General features: G+C 32.7%; 1 protein-coding gene across 4 annotated transcripts in view; it reads right to left on the reverse strand.

Moving 5' to 3' along the window:
* Positions 1–18,535, reverse strand: part of LOC136028235 (alpha-catulin-like) — a 141,532-nt gene that overhangs the window by 21,464 nt on the left and 101,533 nt on the right. For all 4 annotated transcript variants that reach the window (XM_065705961.1, XM_065705962.1, XM_065705960.1 and 1 more), the window contains one exon: positions 4,472–4,522. In XM_065705961.1, the coding sequence (XP_065562033.1) occupies positions 4,472–4,522 (51 nt within the window). The remainder of the gene's footprint in view (positions 1–4,471; positions 4,523–18,535) is intronic.

An 18,535-nucleotide genomic window follows, 5' to 3' on the forward strand; every position in this document is an offset into this window, starting at 1 on the left:
AATTCCACTTTTTTCGATTTTTCCTGCAAAAGGACTTGCTAACAACCATGCCTGGGATAAAAATGAAATTGTGTTGTAAAGTCCTGAAATCCAGCAAAAAAAATATGAGGAACAAGGCTAAACATAAACTTTAGGAGAAAATAAACAAAAACACTGAAAAGAGCGTCAGAGAATTTCCCAGTTAAATTGTTTCTCATTGTTTTCCCAGTTAAAACTTCTTAAAAGTTCCCTTAAAGAAGATTTTTTAATTGAAAAAGCATATAATATAAAGCTGTATCAAAATAGGGGTTTAAGCTTAAAATGGCGTAAGGTAATTTGCCGAAGAAATAAACCATATAACAACATTCCACCATTGGAACCAAATACCCACCATTTAAGTAAAAATACTTTAAATGTCGGGAATGCTGAAAACCAAGGTATGATGCAAAAGAATGAAAACTAGCAATGGGAATAATACATTTAAATTTGCAGTAAGAAATGGTGGGAACAGTAAAGACTACTAGTTGTGTCACACAAAAAGGTTTCTGATTTGAAAGAACTTATTATTGATGAAAGTGACAGTATTCTAATGATAAATGTCGTTCTAAAGAATGGAAACATGCTCCCTTTGGCATATAGTAGATAAAGCTGATCCTTGGACAACAACAAAAAGAATAGCAAAACTGGACTAATCCCTTTAGACATAACTTGAACAATGGAAGCATAATATAGATACCGCTTTCCACTAACTTTTTAAAGAGTTCTCTATTGGTACATAAAAAAGTAATTAAAATTGTATCTCTCTTGGTTGAAAAGTTGATTTTCTTGTCACGGAACAGCTTTATAATATCAATTCTAAGAAAAGTTAAAGGATAAGCTCAAATTTTTTTAGCAACTAGATTTAATTAATTTTTTCTAGATTAATAGTAGATTTAACTTCTTTTTAACTAGGTTTAATTTCTTTAGCAAGTAGATTTAAATTTAAGCATCAAGATTTAGGAGGTGTACTTTGATGCTGTAAACTTCTGAAGTATACAAAAAACGTCAAAAACGCAGTAAATGATATAACAAATTCTACCGCAATCCCAAAAAAGTGGCCTGAAGCAGTATATACCAGCACATTCTTACCCATTATTTGTCCGATCTCTAATTATTTTTATTAATTATTATCATAATGTATTTTGCGATGTAGCCAGAAGACCTCAGCACATGTGTAGCACTTTACATTTTAGTTAAACGTCAACTTGCAGCTAGTCTAAACAGCGAAAAGCCATACTTTTTCCCAAACAAAACTAGTGCAACTTAATAAACTGTAAAATCCTTTTGATCAATCCAGCCATAAATATAAGCTTTCCGTAAAAAGGCCCCTTCTACTTTCTCGTAGTAAACTAACAAAGGAAGAAGAAGAAAAAAACAGGAAATAAACATAAGGATAGAGGTATAGAATTCAATTTTAAAATAGTTCAGCTGACTTACGTTCCAAAATAATTGACGTAGCAAATTAAAAAGTTTACATTTGATCAAGTAATTGTGGCCTTAAATCAGTTTGAAATTGTTTTTTTTTACACTAATCAACCAAATTAGCCAAGGAAAATCAGTAAATACAGAATATTAAAGCTTTTTTTCTATTTCTTGTATTTACAAAGTTTCATTTTAAAGTTTTTCAATTGCATATTGCGTATCTAAAACCCCTGAGCATTGAAATATTTGTTTCATATTCGGTGTTAAAAAACCAGATACCCTTTGAAATTTACGGCAAAAAAAAAATATCCATTCATTTTTTCTGCCACTTTAGTTAAAAAAAAATCTTGAAGGTTGTTTTCGTTAAGAAATATTTCTGTATTTTAGAGGCAAACGAAAATCTTTGTAAATTTCTTTTAGTATTTATTACTTCTTTTTTTTGGAAATCGGAAAAAAATCAGCAGAATAATGTATGTTTTCAAGCTGGAACTCAACGTTTTAATAAAAAGTCTTTAAGAAATTCAGCTAGAATTGTTATTTTATACTGAACATGGAAAAGTTTGGTTTGGCAAAGTTTTTTGACATTAATTCTTTTTTTTTTTTTTGGTGAGACCCACGAAAAGTGGTACACATGGACAACTGGAGCATGTACATTAATCCCGATAAATTTTGCAGTCTAAATAGTTTGAGTTCCATACATTCTGCAGTTGAAAATCCAATTACTATTATTCTAAGCTTAATTTTCGAAGCACTATTCGAAGAGCTTCGAAATACATTTTCATTTGTTGTTGAAGCGGTTTAGACTTCTTGAACATAAAATAAATAATCCCCCCTTGACGTCAAGGTAAGTAATACAATTTATGAGGTTTCTTAATCCAATTCAATTTGTCAGAAGAATACACGTTATACCGAAATGGTGAAACCTTAGCAAACTAAAAAAAAAAGAATAAAGAAACTTGGCTCAGCCCTCATCTGTTTTTATGGTTTTTGGAACAATGCTATCTGGACGGACTTTGAAATTTAAGTTTAGACTTGTAGTATTGTTCGATTTGGTTTGTAGACTAGGACTCCTTTGCACGCTAATAAAAAAACACAAGTTTTTTGAACTGAAAGTAAGGAGCGACATTAAAACTTAAAACGAACGGAAATTACTCCGTATATGAAAGGGGCCGTTCCCTCCTCAACACTCCGCTCTTTACGCTAAAGTTTGACTATTTCTCTTAACTCCAATTTTTTAAACAGTAAAAAAACTTTAGCGTAAAGAGCGGGGCGTTGTCAATCATTAGTCAAGAAGCGTCTTTAATCTGATTACTTACTTACTTCAGTTTAAGCATGCCCGTAGTTCCCCAAGACATTGCAAACTGCCTCCCCATGTACAATAGCAAGTTGTACGTGGTTGATAGAACATACGGACTGGTTCAAACCGAGTGCGATTTTCCGTGTGAGCAGAGATCGTGATGAAACCGTATACCTCAACTTTCCCAAGGCTTTTTTCTAGCTCAACTTATTAGCTTCTGTGATGTTTTACAATATCTCCAAGCCAATATTTTGTGTATCTTTCAAGGAAGTTCAAAAAAAGCATACCAGTATGGTCTGCTAAAAGTTTGGTACTCCGAGTTTTTCCCCACGGAATTTATTGTATACCATAAATTTTAAACATTTAAAAAATGAAAAGATTGCAGGATCTAAAGTTCTCAAAGTCACAGCTGGATCCGATTCCCTCATCGTCAGCGAGAAAGATCATGCCAGCTAGGTCCTACCATGCCGCCTATCCTGTCCAAAACATAAGTTACTTTCTTGGTCCCTTCATAGTTTTACTAAACTAGTCCTACTATACTAAAACATAGTTATAATAAAACAGGACATGTCCTGGTTGAAATTCGTTGAAGTAAGGATGCTAAAGCTGTTTTAAAAAGTTTTTTAAAAACATTTTTAGTTTTAATTTTCAAATTTTAATGTAAGTTTTCATGTATATACATCTTTTTTTCTGGTGTTGTGCTGAAGATGGTCCTTGGACATAGGGCTGAAATATCCACTGCACTGAATTCCACTGTCTTGGAAAAAATTTTTCCTATTGTTCCTAAGTTGTGTTTGTTTAAAATGAAAGAAAGGGCTATGGGCTATAATAAAAGACATCCTAGATATTTACTTGAGGATTTGTCTTAGGACAGATTTAGGTGCTCATTTGACTAACTGTATATGAAGCAATAACTCTAAGAATCAGATTGAACTCCTTTTCTAAGGCTATGATGAAAGAGAGGGTTATGGGCTATAATAAACGACATATTAGATATTTGTTTAATGATTTGTCTTAGGATAGATTTAGTTACTCGTTTAACTGACCGTATATAAAACAATAATACGAAGAATTTGATTCGGTCCTAAGTTCTGGGGCTATAATGAAAAAAAATTACTTAAAATCAATTACTGGAAAAAACAACGGAAAAACAATAAGTATTTTGGAAAATACTTACTGGAAAAACAATGAAATAAGTGAAGATAAAGCTTCTCCCTACGCAAATGTGATAAATATGATTATTATGCATATTATTAAAAAAGCAATTTTTTCTTAACAGGTTTCCTCATGTGGTCATGTTTTCTAAAAAAAAATAAATAGATTTAGGAAAGTTGTATAGTGCACTTTCTTATAATAAAATGAAAAATTTAAATAATTTTTTTAGTGCCCAAAATAAAATTTTTATATTATTTTGAAAAATTTGAGCAATTATGGATGTCAAAAATTAATTATTGCTTAAGCTAGTTTTTAATTTTTTGGTGGGTTGGTTTTAATAATATGTTTGTCATTCCTAAATTTGTTCTCTTTGCCTTAACTTTAAATATATAGAGAAAAGGAATATCTTTCCCAATTTTTTGACACAAACATGATAATTTTAGCAAAAGCAGGAGACAATGAGTGAAGATAGCCTTTTCATGACACCTCTGTCGGTTGACTCTGTTAGTTCTTTTGCTCCTTGGAAAAGAAGCTTAGTTACAAATGCATGTTTCATAAGCTTTTTCTTTAAATTCTCACCTGTTCATCCAGTTTGGAGGCTCTCAAAGGCTTTGTTGTTGTGCCGTGTTTCTGGAATAGAAATAGGGTGAAAATTAGCAATTGTTCATAAATTAACATACTAAACACAGGGCTGCGTTTAGTATAGAAACATACTAAAGATGTTTTCAAATATCTGCTAGAAAGCACAGAAAAATGTTTCTTTTTTTAGCTTTATTACTGTTTCTGATCAATAATCCACAAGCAAAGAAGAACTTTATATTCTGACCTTTAGACATTCCCATGCATATAAATCAGAACAATCTTTGAGTTGTTGGTTGAAACATTTCAAAATCAAAAAGAATTCTGGAACTCTCCTAGGGGAAGGGGGTGACTAAAGAATTTTTTCTAGAGATCCTTTGGACCACATAACGTTACTACTACTAATAACTCACTTTCACACCAATTTGCCTGAGGCCGACACATCTACGCAGGCTTCTGGTTCAAACCAATTAACCTCTCAAGAAGGTTGAATTTCAGTAAAATACTTCCTTATGACTCCTCCCACCCCATTTGCTGACGATATGCTTTAGTTTGATCCTAGATGGTTGGCCAAGAAGGATAATCTTTGGCAATGTGCTGATCTTCCTCAACAAAATATGTCCTAGCAATCTCAACCTTTTTTTCATTATAACCCTAGAAATCTAAATATAACCACACATTCTCATGCAGTTTACTATTTGAAATACGGTGAGTAGGACGGTTACGCAAAATAATCCGTAGACAGTTCATCTAGAGACAATCTAACAAATCCTAGATTTTCTGAACGCCCATGTTTCCGAACCATACTTGGTCAGAGTCATCACTTTAGTTTCCAATACTCTAATCTTGGTTCGCAAACTTATCTTCCTATTCTTCTAATTTTTTTTCATCTCTGAAAAAAACACCTTGAACCTTTTGCTTTTCTACATTTAATATCTTCCTTTCATATACCATCTTACCACCTAGGTAAGTGAAGGTTCATGGTAATTTAATAACAAGGAATTACCATATTAAAAATATTCACTACAATCTTAAAGCATAATAAAAGGGAGGGGGGTTAAAACTTAAGTGAGGCTCTACTCAATGTATTTTAATTCAGGTTGATGTAAAATCATTATTTGAAATACCGCTAATAAAAAATTATTTGAGGCTTAACGACTCAAAACCGTGAACTCATAGTGTATTTTTGAATCAACCCAAAAAACAACTACCAGCAAAGATGAAGGGAGTAATCAATTGCACGTATACCTAAGAATGAAAAGAATGAAGACGATAAAAAGAGACCGCTTTCGTCTTTCAATTTCCACTCAACAATCACGTTTCAGTACAAAAAGCCTTTATCAGACAACAAAAGGGAATAATAGAAAGGAACATAAAAATGAAAGCTTAATCAGTCATCCCTTGTTCTTTCAGAGGAATTAACGAAAACATTGTTTAGAAGATTACATGCTAGTCAAAGGAGATCTTCACAACCTTAAAAGAGGATCACATGGCTTATTCCAATTTTAATTGATGCGGGGTTATACATTAGCTTTAATACAGTTGCTAGAATCAGTTTAATTCGAATTGGGTCCGTTTTCATAAATATTATAATAATATGTTAAAGTAAAATCATATAATTTATTTTAAGAAACTATGATTTAGAACAATTTATAGAGCAATTTATTTTAATTTCAAGCGACGTTTTATACTAATAGGGAATTTCCGTAATTTTTGCCCGACAGCTCGTTAGCTACCAGGCTGAGTTTTTTTTGAACTGTTTTTATGCATATTTGGAAGGATTTTAATTTGAGACTAATCCAAATATAGAAATATAAAACCTTCCATTACGAACCTATTAAAAAAAAAAAAAAAAAAAAAAAAAAACGACAATAGAACAAACGGCAAATGACGGTTCAGAATCAACAAGTTTTGATCCGGTGATTTTTCCTATAATGTAGAAATTTTTGGACGATTTTTCACGCCATTCAAGTGACCAGGTCACATCATTCTGTTCATATTATCAAGGGTAATGCAGGGAAGAATGATAAGTTATTAAACTTTTTTTGCGAAATATTTATATTTCATCAGAATAATTCTTGAAATTAGGTGAAATGCGTATCGATAAAGGTTACTGTCATTTTTTTTCTGCGAGTGAAAAAATATTTATATTTTTCACAAAAAATTATATTGGTAGCTTTAATTTGTCGAGAACTTTTCTCGATTGTACAAAATAATGATTTCACCTGTTGATTTGCCTGTACAAGTTATATGTTTAAACACAAGGTTAGTTATTTAATATATTATCACCAATTGCGTCAACATTTAGATATCCCGTGTCTCTAATTATTGCAAAATCAGGTTAAATGCGTTTTTTTTTGTTTCTATGGTTTACCTTGTCCATTTTGTAAGATCATTGTCCATAAAAATAATTGAAGGATCCTCAAACTGTATACATTATCGAGGTAATTTTATGCCACACTGGGAGATGAAAAAGAAGATATTTGGAAAGAGTTAGAATGAAGAGTGGTCCTAAGAGTTGTCCACTATGTGGAAAAAGGAAATGAAATTTGTTGCATTTTTCTGGAAAAGAGTGAAGGGGTAGGGGATTGAGGAAAATAATTTTTTGGAGTGGATGAGGGGGATGAGCCTGGGGTGGACAATTGTTGGGAAAATAAGGGTTTTATTAGGATCGGAAATCTGACGTGGTTTATTCGTATGGGCTTGAAACCCTGAGGGTGATGTAACAATTTTGTTAATATCATTGTTTTGAATGGCTTTTCTTTTCTTGTTTTAATCGTTTTGTTCTGCTGTTTAAATTGTTTGTTTTTTTTTAATCGTTTTGCATGTTGTTTTCTTTTTTCTCTTTGTTTTTTTTTGTCATTCGTGTCATTTTGTTTTGAGTTTCATGAGTAAAATATACTACTACGAAATACTACTATACACAGCCAAAATACATAGCTAAAGCCGCATAAACAGTGTTGGGAGGCTTCTAAATTCCAGATCTTTTCTAATGAACTACGGTGCTCAATAAGTCGTTCTTAGAATTGCTGAGGACTGGGGCCAATATAATTTCTGTCGCAAGAACACAGAAAATGTAAACTCCAATTCCTAGATTGTCATGTATTTTATCTTTCTCAAAACTTCTAATAGTTTAGTCTAACAAAGGTCTGAAATTTGAAACAAGCTGGTCGAATATATGGATACTCTGTCATAGTAATTAACTCTAATAGTTTTCTTTTAAGGTCATTTTCTATAAATAGTGTGAAATACCCCTTAATTCTTCAAAAGGAAAAAAAAAGAACATTCTAGATTATAGGCTCGCCAGAAAAAAAATATCTTGATACAAAAAAAGTAGTAACATTAGATTCTTTATTCTATGCTCTGTACAAATATCATATTCGTGATTCTGACAACGCACCCCCCGCCTGATGGTCACATATATACCACTTAATACATTTCTTCACCGTTCTTCATCTCATGTGGCGTCATATAGGGGGTAGGTTCTGTCTTTACTACTACTACTAATAATAATAACTCACTGCATTCACCAAGCCGCCTGAGGCCAACACAGCTACGCACGCTCCTCCCCAAGCTAATACATTCAAGGCCTCCCTCTTTACACCATCCTAGGAAGTTCCCATTCCCTTTAAATTTTTATTTATGACATCCTCCCACCCCAGACGAGGATGACCCGCTTTCTGTGTAGCCCCAGAGGGTTGGCTAAAAAGGACAATCTTCGGCAATCTGTCATCCTTCATGCGCAGAATGTGGCCTAGCCATCTCAGCCTTTTTTTCATTAGAGCCCTAGAAAGCGGGATTGAACCACACTTTTCGTACAACCCACTGTTTGAAATACGGTCAGTCAGCCGAGTACCCAAAACAATCTGTAGGCAATTTCTCTGGAAAACATCTAGTAAATTTTCGTCCGCTTTTTGGAGCGCCCATGCTTCAGGGCCATATTTGACCACTGTCATCACTGTAGTTTCCAATATTCTAATCTCGGTTTGCAGACTTATCTTCCTATTCTTCCAAACTTTTTGTAACTGTGAAAAAAACACCCTGAGCCTTAGCTATTCTACTTTTAACATCTTCACTGCTCCCACCGTCTTTACTAACAATACTACCAAGGTAAGTGAAGCTGCCCACCTGATCAATCTTTTCGTTACCCAAACGTTACTTTTTCATCTTCACTCATTCCTAGCCTTACTGACTTAGTCTTCTTAACATAGATTGTCAAACCTATTCTAGCACCCTTAACTCGCAAAACCTCTGAAAATTCATTCATTTTGCTCACACTTCCATCTAATATGCTTAAATCATCAGCATAATCTAAGTCCAGAAGAGTTTTTCCTTCCCATTTTATTCCGTGGTCTCCAATTGCCTCTCCTCTGCTCTTTAAGACGAAGTCCATCAAAATCATGCATATTAAGGGGCATAGAATACAACCCCGTTTAACTCCTAATTTCATACAAAACCAGTTGCTAACCTCATTTCTTACCTTAACCGCAGCAGTATTATTCTCGTGCATAGCAGAAATCACTTTAATGTATTTGTCTGGTAAACTGTATAAGGATAAGACCTTTGCTAAAGCTCTTTATCAACAGAATCTACCGCTTGCTTATAATTGATAAAACTGAGGACCAAAGGTGTTTGACAACGAAGGGACTTCTCAGTTATTAACCTAAGAGTGAAACATTTCACCCTAAGATTGAAACAAGAATGGATGTGTTTCACAAGAGTGAAACACATCCTCTACCTTTCCCAAAACCGCAGTGTTCTTCTCTTAAGACTTTGTCTACAGAATCTCTCAGTCTAAAAAGTATCATATTACTAATTAATTTGCTACCTACCGAGACTAGACTAATGCCTCGATAATTACGACACTCACTCTTGTCACATTTCTTATACTGTGGTTTAATCAAAGTTTTCCTAAAACCATTAGGTACTTCCCCTTTTTCAAAAATCATAATTGTTTTAATGTTTTGTTTTACTTCTGTGTATATCCAACGTCTATATATTGGACTATTAGAGGAGGGAGGTGTGCTTCGTCAGAAACGCAAGTAGGATTATTTATTTAAGAATTAACGACGCTTCTTGACTACTAAGGTCCCTGCGTCGGCCCAGCAGTGCATTCCTGCAGCGTGATTCGATCTCTGGGTCCCGTAATACCAAGCTAAGGTCAAATCCACTGCGCCACCACAGGGCAACGCGAGTAGGATATTCGGAAAGAATACAATATTTGAAATCTAATGCTACTGATTTTATTTTATTATGATGTTTTCTTTGAGGATCTTCTAATCTAAAATGTTACACAATTCAATACCCAAGACCGAAGCCAGCTCCAAAGAAAGCATTCCCACAGTGAAAAATTCCTAACGACACCACTGCTTCTCACAAGAATTCCAACTTCTACAACCGCTCTTAAAAAAGAATCCTGGCTACAATTATGACCCCTTTTTGTTCTTCCATCTTTATATATCTGTCTAGAAAACACTCCCGTACAACTAATCCTTCGCCTATAAAGAATTGATACGCCAGTATAAGAAACGGTACAGTGACTTAGAATTGGTTTACATCTCCAGATGACCATTTCATATCTTTTGGGAATTTCATCTTAGAAAGTTTTGTCAAATTACCTCTGATTCTAGAAACTTTTCGTTTGTTTTAGGACCCTTTCATGTTATTGATTTTAGTTTTAAGACTTGTAAAACTCCGAGGGATATTCTTCAATAAGAAATTCTCTACGCATTGGTGATAGGACGATAGCACCCATTGTAGATTGAAGGTGAGAAAAACTACATAGATAGGATAATTACACAGACAGCAATTGAACACGCGGATAATTGCTATAATTGAAAGTTTCAACCGTGAAAATTGCACCCCTGGGAAGGTGCAATCTTCAGTGGTTAAAGATTCTTAGATAGTTGAATTCTCTGTGAGTACAATATCATCCGTAATATATTTGCCGTTTACACAAGCTAAATAAAACAGACTCAACAGACGAATAGAGACATACATAACCGTGACATTTTTTGCGATGAAAGTCACGAATAATAAATAACTAATAATGAAAAAAGCTATTTTTCAGTAAAACAACAAAATGAAATTGCTTTTGTCTGTAATTCTAAGAAATGACATAACTTTTCTAATCAATTGCCATTATTTTATCTGTCACTGCAAAAAGTGTAACTCCTTCTATCTGTGATCGACAAACGTCATAGCTTTCATGCAAATCATCGTTTTTATACTTATTACTAGCTGTTGGGGTGGCGCTTCGCGCCACCCCAACACCTAGTTGGTGGGGGCGCTACGCGCCCCCCCCAAGCCCCCCCGCGCGCGTAAGTCGTTACACGCCATAATAGTTACGCGCCATTGTAGTTGTGTCCCTATGTCCCACCTGTGAATATAGATATATATATATATATATATATATATATATATATATATATATATATATATATATATATATATATATATATATATATATATATATAGGGTTTTAACTACGTAAAACTTGCGAATATACAACATTCTTTGCTGTCCCATTGTCTTTGCATATAAATAGATTGTCAGGTTTACCGACTCTTGAACATGCAACATATAATGGTCCATGGGAAAACAATCTGTATTCAGATCTATACCTCATGATTCTAATGATTGCCCTTGAGCTTTGTTGATGGTGATTGCTAATCGACCATTCCCTGTCCCGGTGTCCCGGTCGTCATTTATATCCCCCTGTTTCCCCCGGTGTCCCCGTTGTAGTTGTGTCCCTGTGTCCCGGTCGTCATTTATATTCCCTGTGTCCTGGTCGTCATTTGTATCCCGGTGTCCCGGTCTGTATATACATTCGTTTTTTAGTTTTGTTTTTCTCCTTAATTTTTTTCCTTTTTTTTTCTTTTTTAGTTTATTTAGATTTTTAGATTTTTTAGTTTTTTTATTAGTTTTTAGTTTTTTTTTCTTTTTAGTTTTTTTGTAGTTTTTACCTTCTTTTTAGTTTTGTTAGTTTTTTTTTTTACTTATGTCCTGGTCGTCATTTATACTCCCTGTGTCCCGGTGCTTTGTTGATTGCTAATCGAACATTCCTTTTGTCCTGGTCGCTTTCTCTTTGAGTGTCGTCATTTATTTTTTTCTTTTTTAGTTCTTTTAGTTTTTACCTTTTTTAGTTTTTTTTTAGTTTTTTAGATGAAAATTTTTTTTAGTTTTTTCCTTTTTTTCTTTTTAGTTTTTTATTGGTTTTTACCTTTATTTTAGCTTATTTTTCAGTTTTTTCCTTTTTTTTATTTTTTTTTTTATTTTTTATTTTTTTTAGTTTTTTACCTTTTTTTAGTTTTTTTAGTTTTTTTAGTTTTTTAGCTTTTTTACTTTTTTTATTAGTTTTTAGTTTTTTTTGTAGTTTTTGCCTTTTTTTAGTTTTTTCAGTTTTTTTTTAGTTTTTTATTAGTTTTTACCTTTATTTTAGCTTATTTTTCAGTTTTTTCCTTTTTTTTTTTAGTTTTTTTCGTTTTTTACCTTTTTTTAGTTTTTTTAGTTTTTTTAGTTTTTTAGCTTTTTTATTTTTTTTATTAGTTTTTAGTTTTTTTTGTAGTTTTTGCCTTTTTTTTAGTTTTTTTAGTTTTTTAGCTTTTTTATTAGTTTTTAGTTTTTTTTTGTAGTTTTTGCCTTTTTTTAGTTTTTTTCTTTTTAGTTTTTTTGTAGTTTTTACCTTCTTTTTAGTTTTGTTAGTTTTTTTTTTTTACTTATGTCCTGGTCGTCATTTATACTCCCTGTGTCCCGGTGCTTTGTTGATTGCTAATCGAACATTCCTTTTGTATAAAAGCTAGTCATAGTTATTTTTCTCTATTGGTCAAAGTACCAATTTTATCTAACATTAAAAGATGGCGTTTTCTTTACATATAATTGATCAAAATGTCAATCTTCTGTGTGTTATTCGAAAAACAGCCATTGTTTCGTTTGTTGATGTCAATTCCAGAATCTAATGACGTAGAATTCAACATCCCTATCCCCAAAAACATAATATCTCAACGAAAATCCTCCCAACCAAAGGGAAAAATTTTGTGATTCCAGAGGAAATTGTACCAAAGAAAAGTGCATCCGTATACGAGTTCGGCAATCAAAGTTTGTAACTATGAGGGATGACATCTTGAAACATCGCATCGCCATAGAATTTCTACCATACAAGATTTCCTAATTGAAAATTGTAACTAGGAGAGGTTCCTCTGGGGTTGAACCTCTTCGTACTCAACATTTTCTGTGAGGAAAATATCAACCTGTGGTTTCGTGGTATTTCTGAACAGAAATCTTCCTTAGAGAGTAGCGGAGAGGGCGTGGGGGGATGCAGTTAATAGTTAAAAAAACGGACATAGGAATAGTGATTTTGTTTGCTTAAACAGGCTAAAACAGTAAACATCATAACAACAATTAAAAACTAAAGCGGTAGATGATATTAAAACGGTTTTTTGAGAATACCTCGCAGAAAATTAAATAAATATACAGACATAAATTTATGCAAAGAGGAATCGGAGGTATAAAGGATCAAAATTGACTCAAAGATAGTCTGAAATACATTTACATGTTTCGGTAAATGTTTACTTTCGTTCCGAGTGCCCTTAAGTGCATGTTACTGATATAGCAAGATTTTGATGGTCGCATATTGTTTCTTTTTCATTATTAGAGAAGCGCATCCTTCTTGCTGAGAAGAATCTTGCTGAAGAAAATCTTGCTGTCACGAGATTGGGTGACAGACGTCCTACCTGTCTGTGTAGAAAAGAGCAGCAACTAAAACGTTAACTGAATGGCCTATGGGCCATTGAGTTAGCGCTGGCTCTGAATCGATGGCTCTGAAGGGTCTTTAGTCTATTAAACATTTTTCGGGGAACAATTTTACCAAATTCAAATTGAGATTTACTTTAAGTACCTAAGAAACCTAAGGTACTTAAAGGTACCTAGGTACCTAAAGGAAACCTAAGGTACCTAGGTACTTAAGTACCTAAGAAAGCAAACACCAAGATATTAAAGATATTTTTCATTTCTTAATGATTATTACATTAAAAGCAACACCAGTAAAGTACGCTCTCTTTTCATTTTCAACGGGGTTTATTTCAGTAAATTAGTAAACATTCTTGTAAAAACAATTAAACAACTAATTAATTGGAGCAACACCCTAATAAATCATTATATATTTTGTGGCAGCCAATGCTGAATTTTTATTTTTTTTTTCCCCATTATATTTGCGCATGTGTTTATTTCTAAAATTATAGTATATGGTGTTTTGCATTGGAAGTACACGAATAAAAGCAAAATCGATAATTATGTCAATATAAACATCCAAACAGAAGAATCCAGAAAAAATAAGTTGTTAATTAAGATTGGTTGAAGCAAAGAAATATAAATATAAAATAATAAAATAAAATATATAGAATAATAGCGAATTTGAAGAAAACGTTGTTACTTAAGATAGGTTGGAGCAAAGAAACGATTTTAACAGAAAAAGCTACAATCCTTCTAAGCTCAGGAGAGACAAAGAAAATTTCTTAGAGGTATTCCCAGCTGGAAATAACTCTAAGAAACATTCTTGGAGATATTTCTTATTTGGTCAGTATCCTGAAATCCTGCCTGAAACATGGATCTTAACTTAGTCCATACAAGGATAGAGAAATGTCAAAATTAAAGATGGAGAAATGCATTTTCTAAACAATAAACAAAGCCACACTCTGATATACAAATCGTAAAAAAAAACAACAGACCACTATTGCAGAAGGAGAAGAAGAAATCCGGATATATCCTAGGCAATAAACTTAAGTTATTAAATAAAGAGGAGAAACATTACTTTTAAAAAAAGGGTATTAAGAACTTAATTACGATTACACAAACTCGCATAGAAAACTACTTATTAATTTAAAAATAATCCATTAACTTATTTTAATTAACCAAAAAAATATACGTAATTATCTATCGACATTATTTCTATACGATCAGTTCACACACTCGATCTTTCTTTAAGGATTAAATATAAAAAAACAAGTTTTTGTAACTGCAAGTAGGGATCAACATTAAAACTTAAAACAAACAGATATCATTTCGTATATGAAAAGAGCTGTCCCCTGCTCAGCACCCCGCTGTTTACGCTAAAGTTTTTATTGTTTTGAAAAGTAGAATTATGACAAAAAGAGTAAAACTTTAGCGTAAACAGTGGGGTGTTGAGGAGGGGACAGCCCCTTTCATATACAGAATCATTTCTGTTCGTTTTAAGTTTTAATGGCGCTCCTTACTTTCAGTTAAAAAATATAAATCGTTTTCTTATATTTAATTTCTGAATGTTTTTGAATTAATCCAGGTTTTGATTTTGGCTCATCGTACATGAAAAATTTAATTCATGAGTTAATTATTAATTAATTCATGAATAATTTAAAAAATTTGTATATTAATGTCTGCTTTTTTTGGCTAAATGGCTTTCTCAAAGTTTTGATCGTACGATTTTAAGAAACTAGGGGCTGAGGAGGAGGCCAAGTTGCCCTCCAATTTTTTTGGTTACTTAAAAAGGGCACTAGAACTTTTAATTTTATTTACAAAAGTATTTTTTAGTAATAAATACACGTAACTTACGAATCAACTTACGTAACGAACTTCCATATTCGTATATTTTTATTAAGTATATGAGGGGGTTCTCTCCCTCGTCAATACTATGCTCTTTGCACTAAAGTTCGAATTTTGTTCCAATTCTTTAAGAATTACCCCTGAATCACAAAGGGTTTAGCTCAGATAAATAGCTCTTTTGAAATTGATAGAAATACTTTAGCGCAAAGAGCGAGGTATTGAGGAAGGGACAAACCCCACATTATAATTTATGTCTGTTTTACGTTTGAATGCCGCTCCTTACTTTTAGTTGAAAAAACTTGTTTTATATTTAATTTCTCGTTTTTTTTAAAATAATACTGGAAAATACAATGCCCTCTTCATGGAAATTCTCTTCCCCCCATGATAAATTCCTCCATGGAAAGATACTCCCACGGAACCCTCTCTCCCCTGCACCACCAGAAAAATCCCCCTGAAAACGTCTGTATGCTTCTCAATAAGCAATACTATTTGTAAGCAATGGGCAAAGTTCATAAATTGCAGCCCGTTCCCTGGGGACTGTGGGGGATTAAGTCGTCCACAAAGACATAGTTATTAGATTTTTCGACTATTTAGAACAAAATTGCGATCCAAATACTTTGATCCGGTGATTTGGGGGGGGGAAGCATGGGAAGGAGCCTAGTTGCCCTCCGGATTTTTGGTCACTGAAAAAGGGCACTAGAACTTTTAATTTACATTAGAATGAGCCCTCTCGTGACATTCTAAAACCACTGGGTCGATACGATCACCCCTGGAAAAAACACAACAAAAAAACAAATAAACACTCATCCGTGATCTTTCTTCTGGCAAAAAATACAAAATCCCACATTTTTGCAGTTAGGAGCTTGAAACCTCTACAGTTGGGTTCTCTAATACGCTGAATCTGATAGTGTGATTTTCTCACACTACAATATCACCTCTGCAATAGGGTTTCCAGATACGATGAACCTGATTGTATGATTTTCATTAGGATTCTAAGACTTTTAGTGGATGTTTTTCTCTTTTTTCAAAATATGACAAATTTTCTCAGGCTCACAACTTTTGATAGGTCAGACTGAACTTGATAAAACTTATATTTTTAAAATCAGCATTAGAATCCAATTCATTTGATGGATCTATCGGTATCAAAATTCATTTTTTTTTAGTTTCGGTTACTATTGAACCGGGTCGCTCCTTGCTACAGTTCGTTAACACGAACTATTTGAAAAGGGTAAGAGACCATGAACTTGGTTTCAACATATGTATCTGGAGTTCAAACAGGCATTCTTTTCGAAAAGGGCTAAACAACCAGAGAAGCCATGTTGGACCCCAAGTATTGCTTTTTTTGCACAAGTAGGATTCTTTAGCAGTAAGAAATAAAAAATACTGAGTCAATGTTGGAGCCCTTGGGTGGGTTAGCTTCAATAAACGAGTATTGTAAGCAGGAACGCATCCAGGGTTTGTATCGTTCAGCGTTCAGGCAGCTATTTCTTTGTATTTTTTTTGCCGTAACCGTGTATTTTTATGTAATAAGAATATTTTTTAGATTTGGTGACTAGCTTTTCCTTTCATTGATATGGTATCCTTAAATGTAGTGAATATCCTGCACATATGCTATAGTACCCTCGAGCAGTAGATTACATATAAGACTTCTCTACGAGTGCACGGAAAAAATTTCATCAACAAAAGTCTAAAGAAGTTAGTTTTAAATTTGAAGATTTTATTCTTTTTAATTATTTTAAAATTAATTTAATCACATTTATTTTAATCTCTTTAATTAGAGGGGGGTTCACGGTTCAAATTCTGAGCCCCCCTGGATATGGCATTGTTGACGACAGTTGCCATGAAGTATATTAACATTTGTAATCCTCAACAGCACGTATATGAGTCATTTTCCTTGAAATGGAGGTTGTAGGAAAACAAGGAATTATGGATATTATTTCCAAAACAAAATCAGGCATTGCACCGACAATTTCGGTCGATAGTTTTTCTAATTATTCATTACGTGTATTGAAAAAAATTCGTTTTGGAAATTTTTCTTAATGAAAATTAGTTTTAATTACGTACTTTTCTCTTGTGGCAACAGTTTCCCGTCAAATCTACAAAGTCCTAATGCAAAATTTCTGACGTTCCACGAAAAATCATCCAAGAAAATTGGGCAAAGCTGTGGGAGCTAGAACAAATCTAGTTATTTTTTCGAATTAATTAAGAAACTAATCAAGATAATGTTTTAAAACTTGTTTATAAAATCGATTAAAAATTGTATCTTTTTCGAGAATCTATGAATACGAGTGAAAAAGAGGGGCTGAATTCGGATTGGGCTTTGCATAACATGTATATCAAATTGATATAAGTTATAAATGCATAAATGAAAAAAGTCGATGAGCTAGAGAAAACGAGTTAATAAAATAAAAGACTTTAAAAAACGAGTCGAAAATATGGTTATGTACATTTTCTTACGTTCTTAAGAATCAAACAAACATTACTGGGGGAGTGAGAGGGAGAGATCAAACCCCGTACCACACTTAATGCTGCTTTATTTTTACTTATATTAATAGATTTTCGAGAAAAATATATTTCATACTTTTTATTCCATTTTGAAAACCAATTCAATTTTTGTATGTTAATTATTTTCTACTTTATAGTCTTCTCTAAGATTAGAAAGTCGACAATAATTTTTCTTAAAGAAGATTGAAATATAAAGCACCATGGCCAAAGGCAAGTGTTCTTACCGCTGTGCTATCAAATCTGGTATAACACTATAATATAGATCAATAATACGAATTCGTAGTATCTATCGTTGGTATATGTTAGGCTCTCTTTTTAATGCTTAACCTCTGGCATCTTTACTATCTTGTCCTTCTCTTTCGAGATTTCAAAATCTCTGATTTGTCTTCAGTTCATTTTGCATTTATTATTTTCAATATGGTAAGTTTTTACTTTTTTTCAACTTTTATAGTAACACTGAATTAGTTTTGAGATTGAAAATTAAGGAGCCGTTGGAATTAGCTAGGATTAAGAGGGACAGTTTTCATCGTAAGTCTGAAAATTTTTTATTTTTATGTACAACCTTTTCCCTTTTTCCAGAATTTAAATAATGTTTGATAATTATTTTTTTCCTGCGTATTTAATTCAGTTATGTTAGTAAGTTTATTTTAAATAAGGCTTTGTTTCGTTTCTTGAAGTATTTTTTTTTTTGCAATTTCATTTACGTATTTTATATACTCCTTAGTTTTGTAGAAAATTAATAAATAGAGTAAATAAAAATATTTGCTCTATATTTTCAAGTCAGTGAGATAAGAAAAATAAGTTAAAAATGTCGGAGAAGAAAAACACTACTAGTCAATTATTTTTCCAGATTTTAAAACACATAAATTTCACAAAAAAAGGGCGATTGAAAAACTCAGCTTGTCGTCTCAAATTTAAAATAAATATTAGCAAAGTTAACATCGCAAGAGTTTTTTAATCAAAATTATGTTCAGCAGTTTGCTC

Source organism: Artemia franciscana, chromosome 6 (assembly GCF_032884065.1).
Source record: "Artemia franciscana chromosome 6, ASM3288406v1, whole genome shotgun sequence".
NCBI lineage: Eukaryota > Metazoa > Arthropoda > Branchiopoda > Anostraca > Artemiidae > Artemia > Artemia franciscana.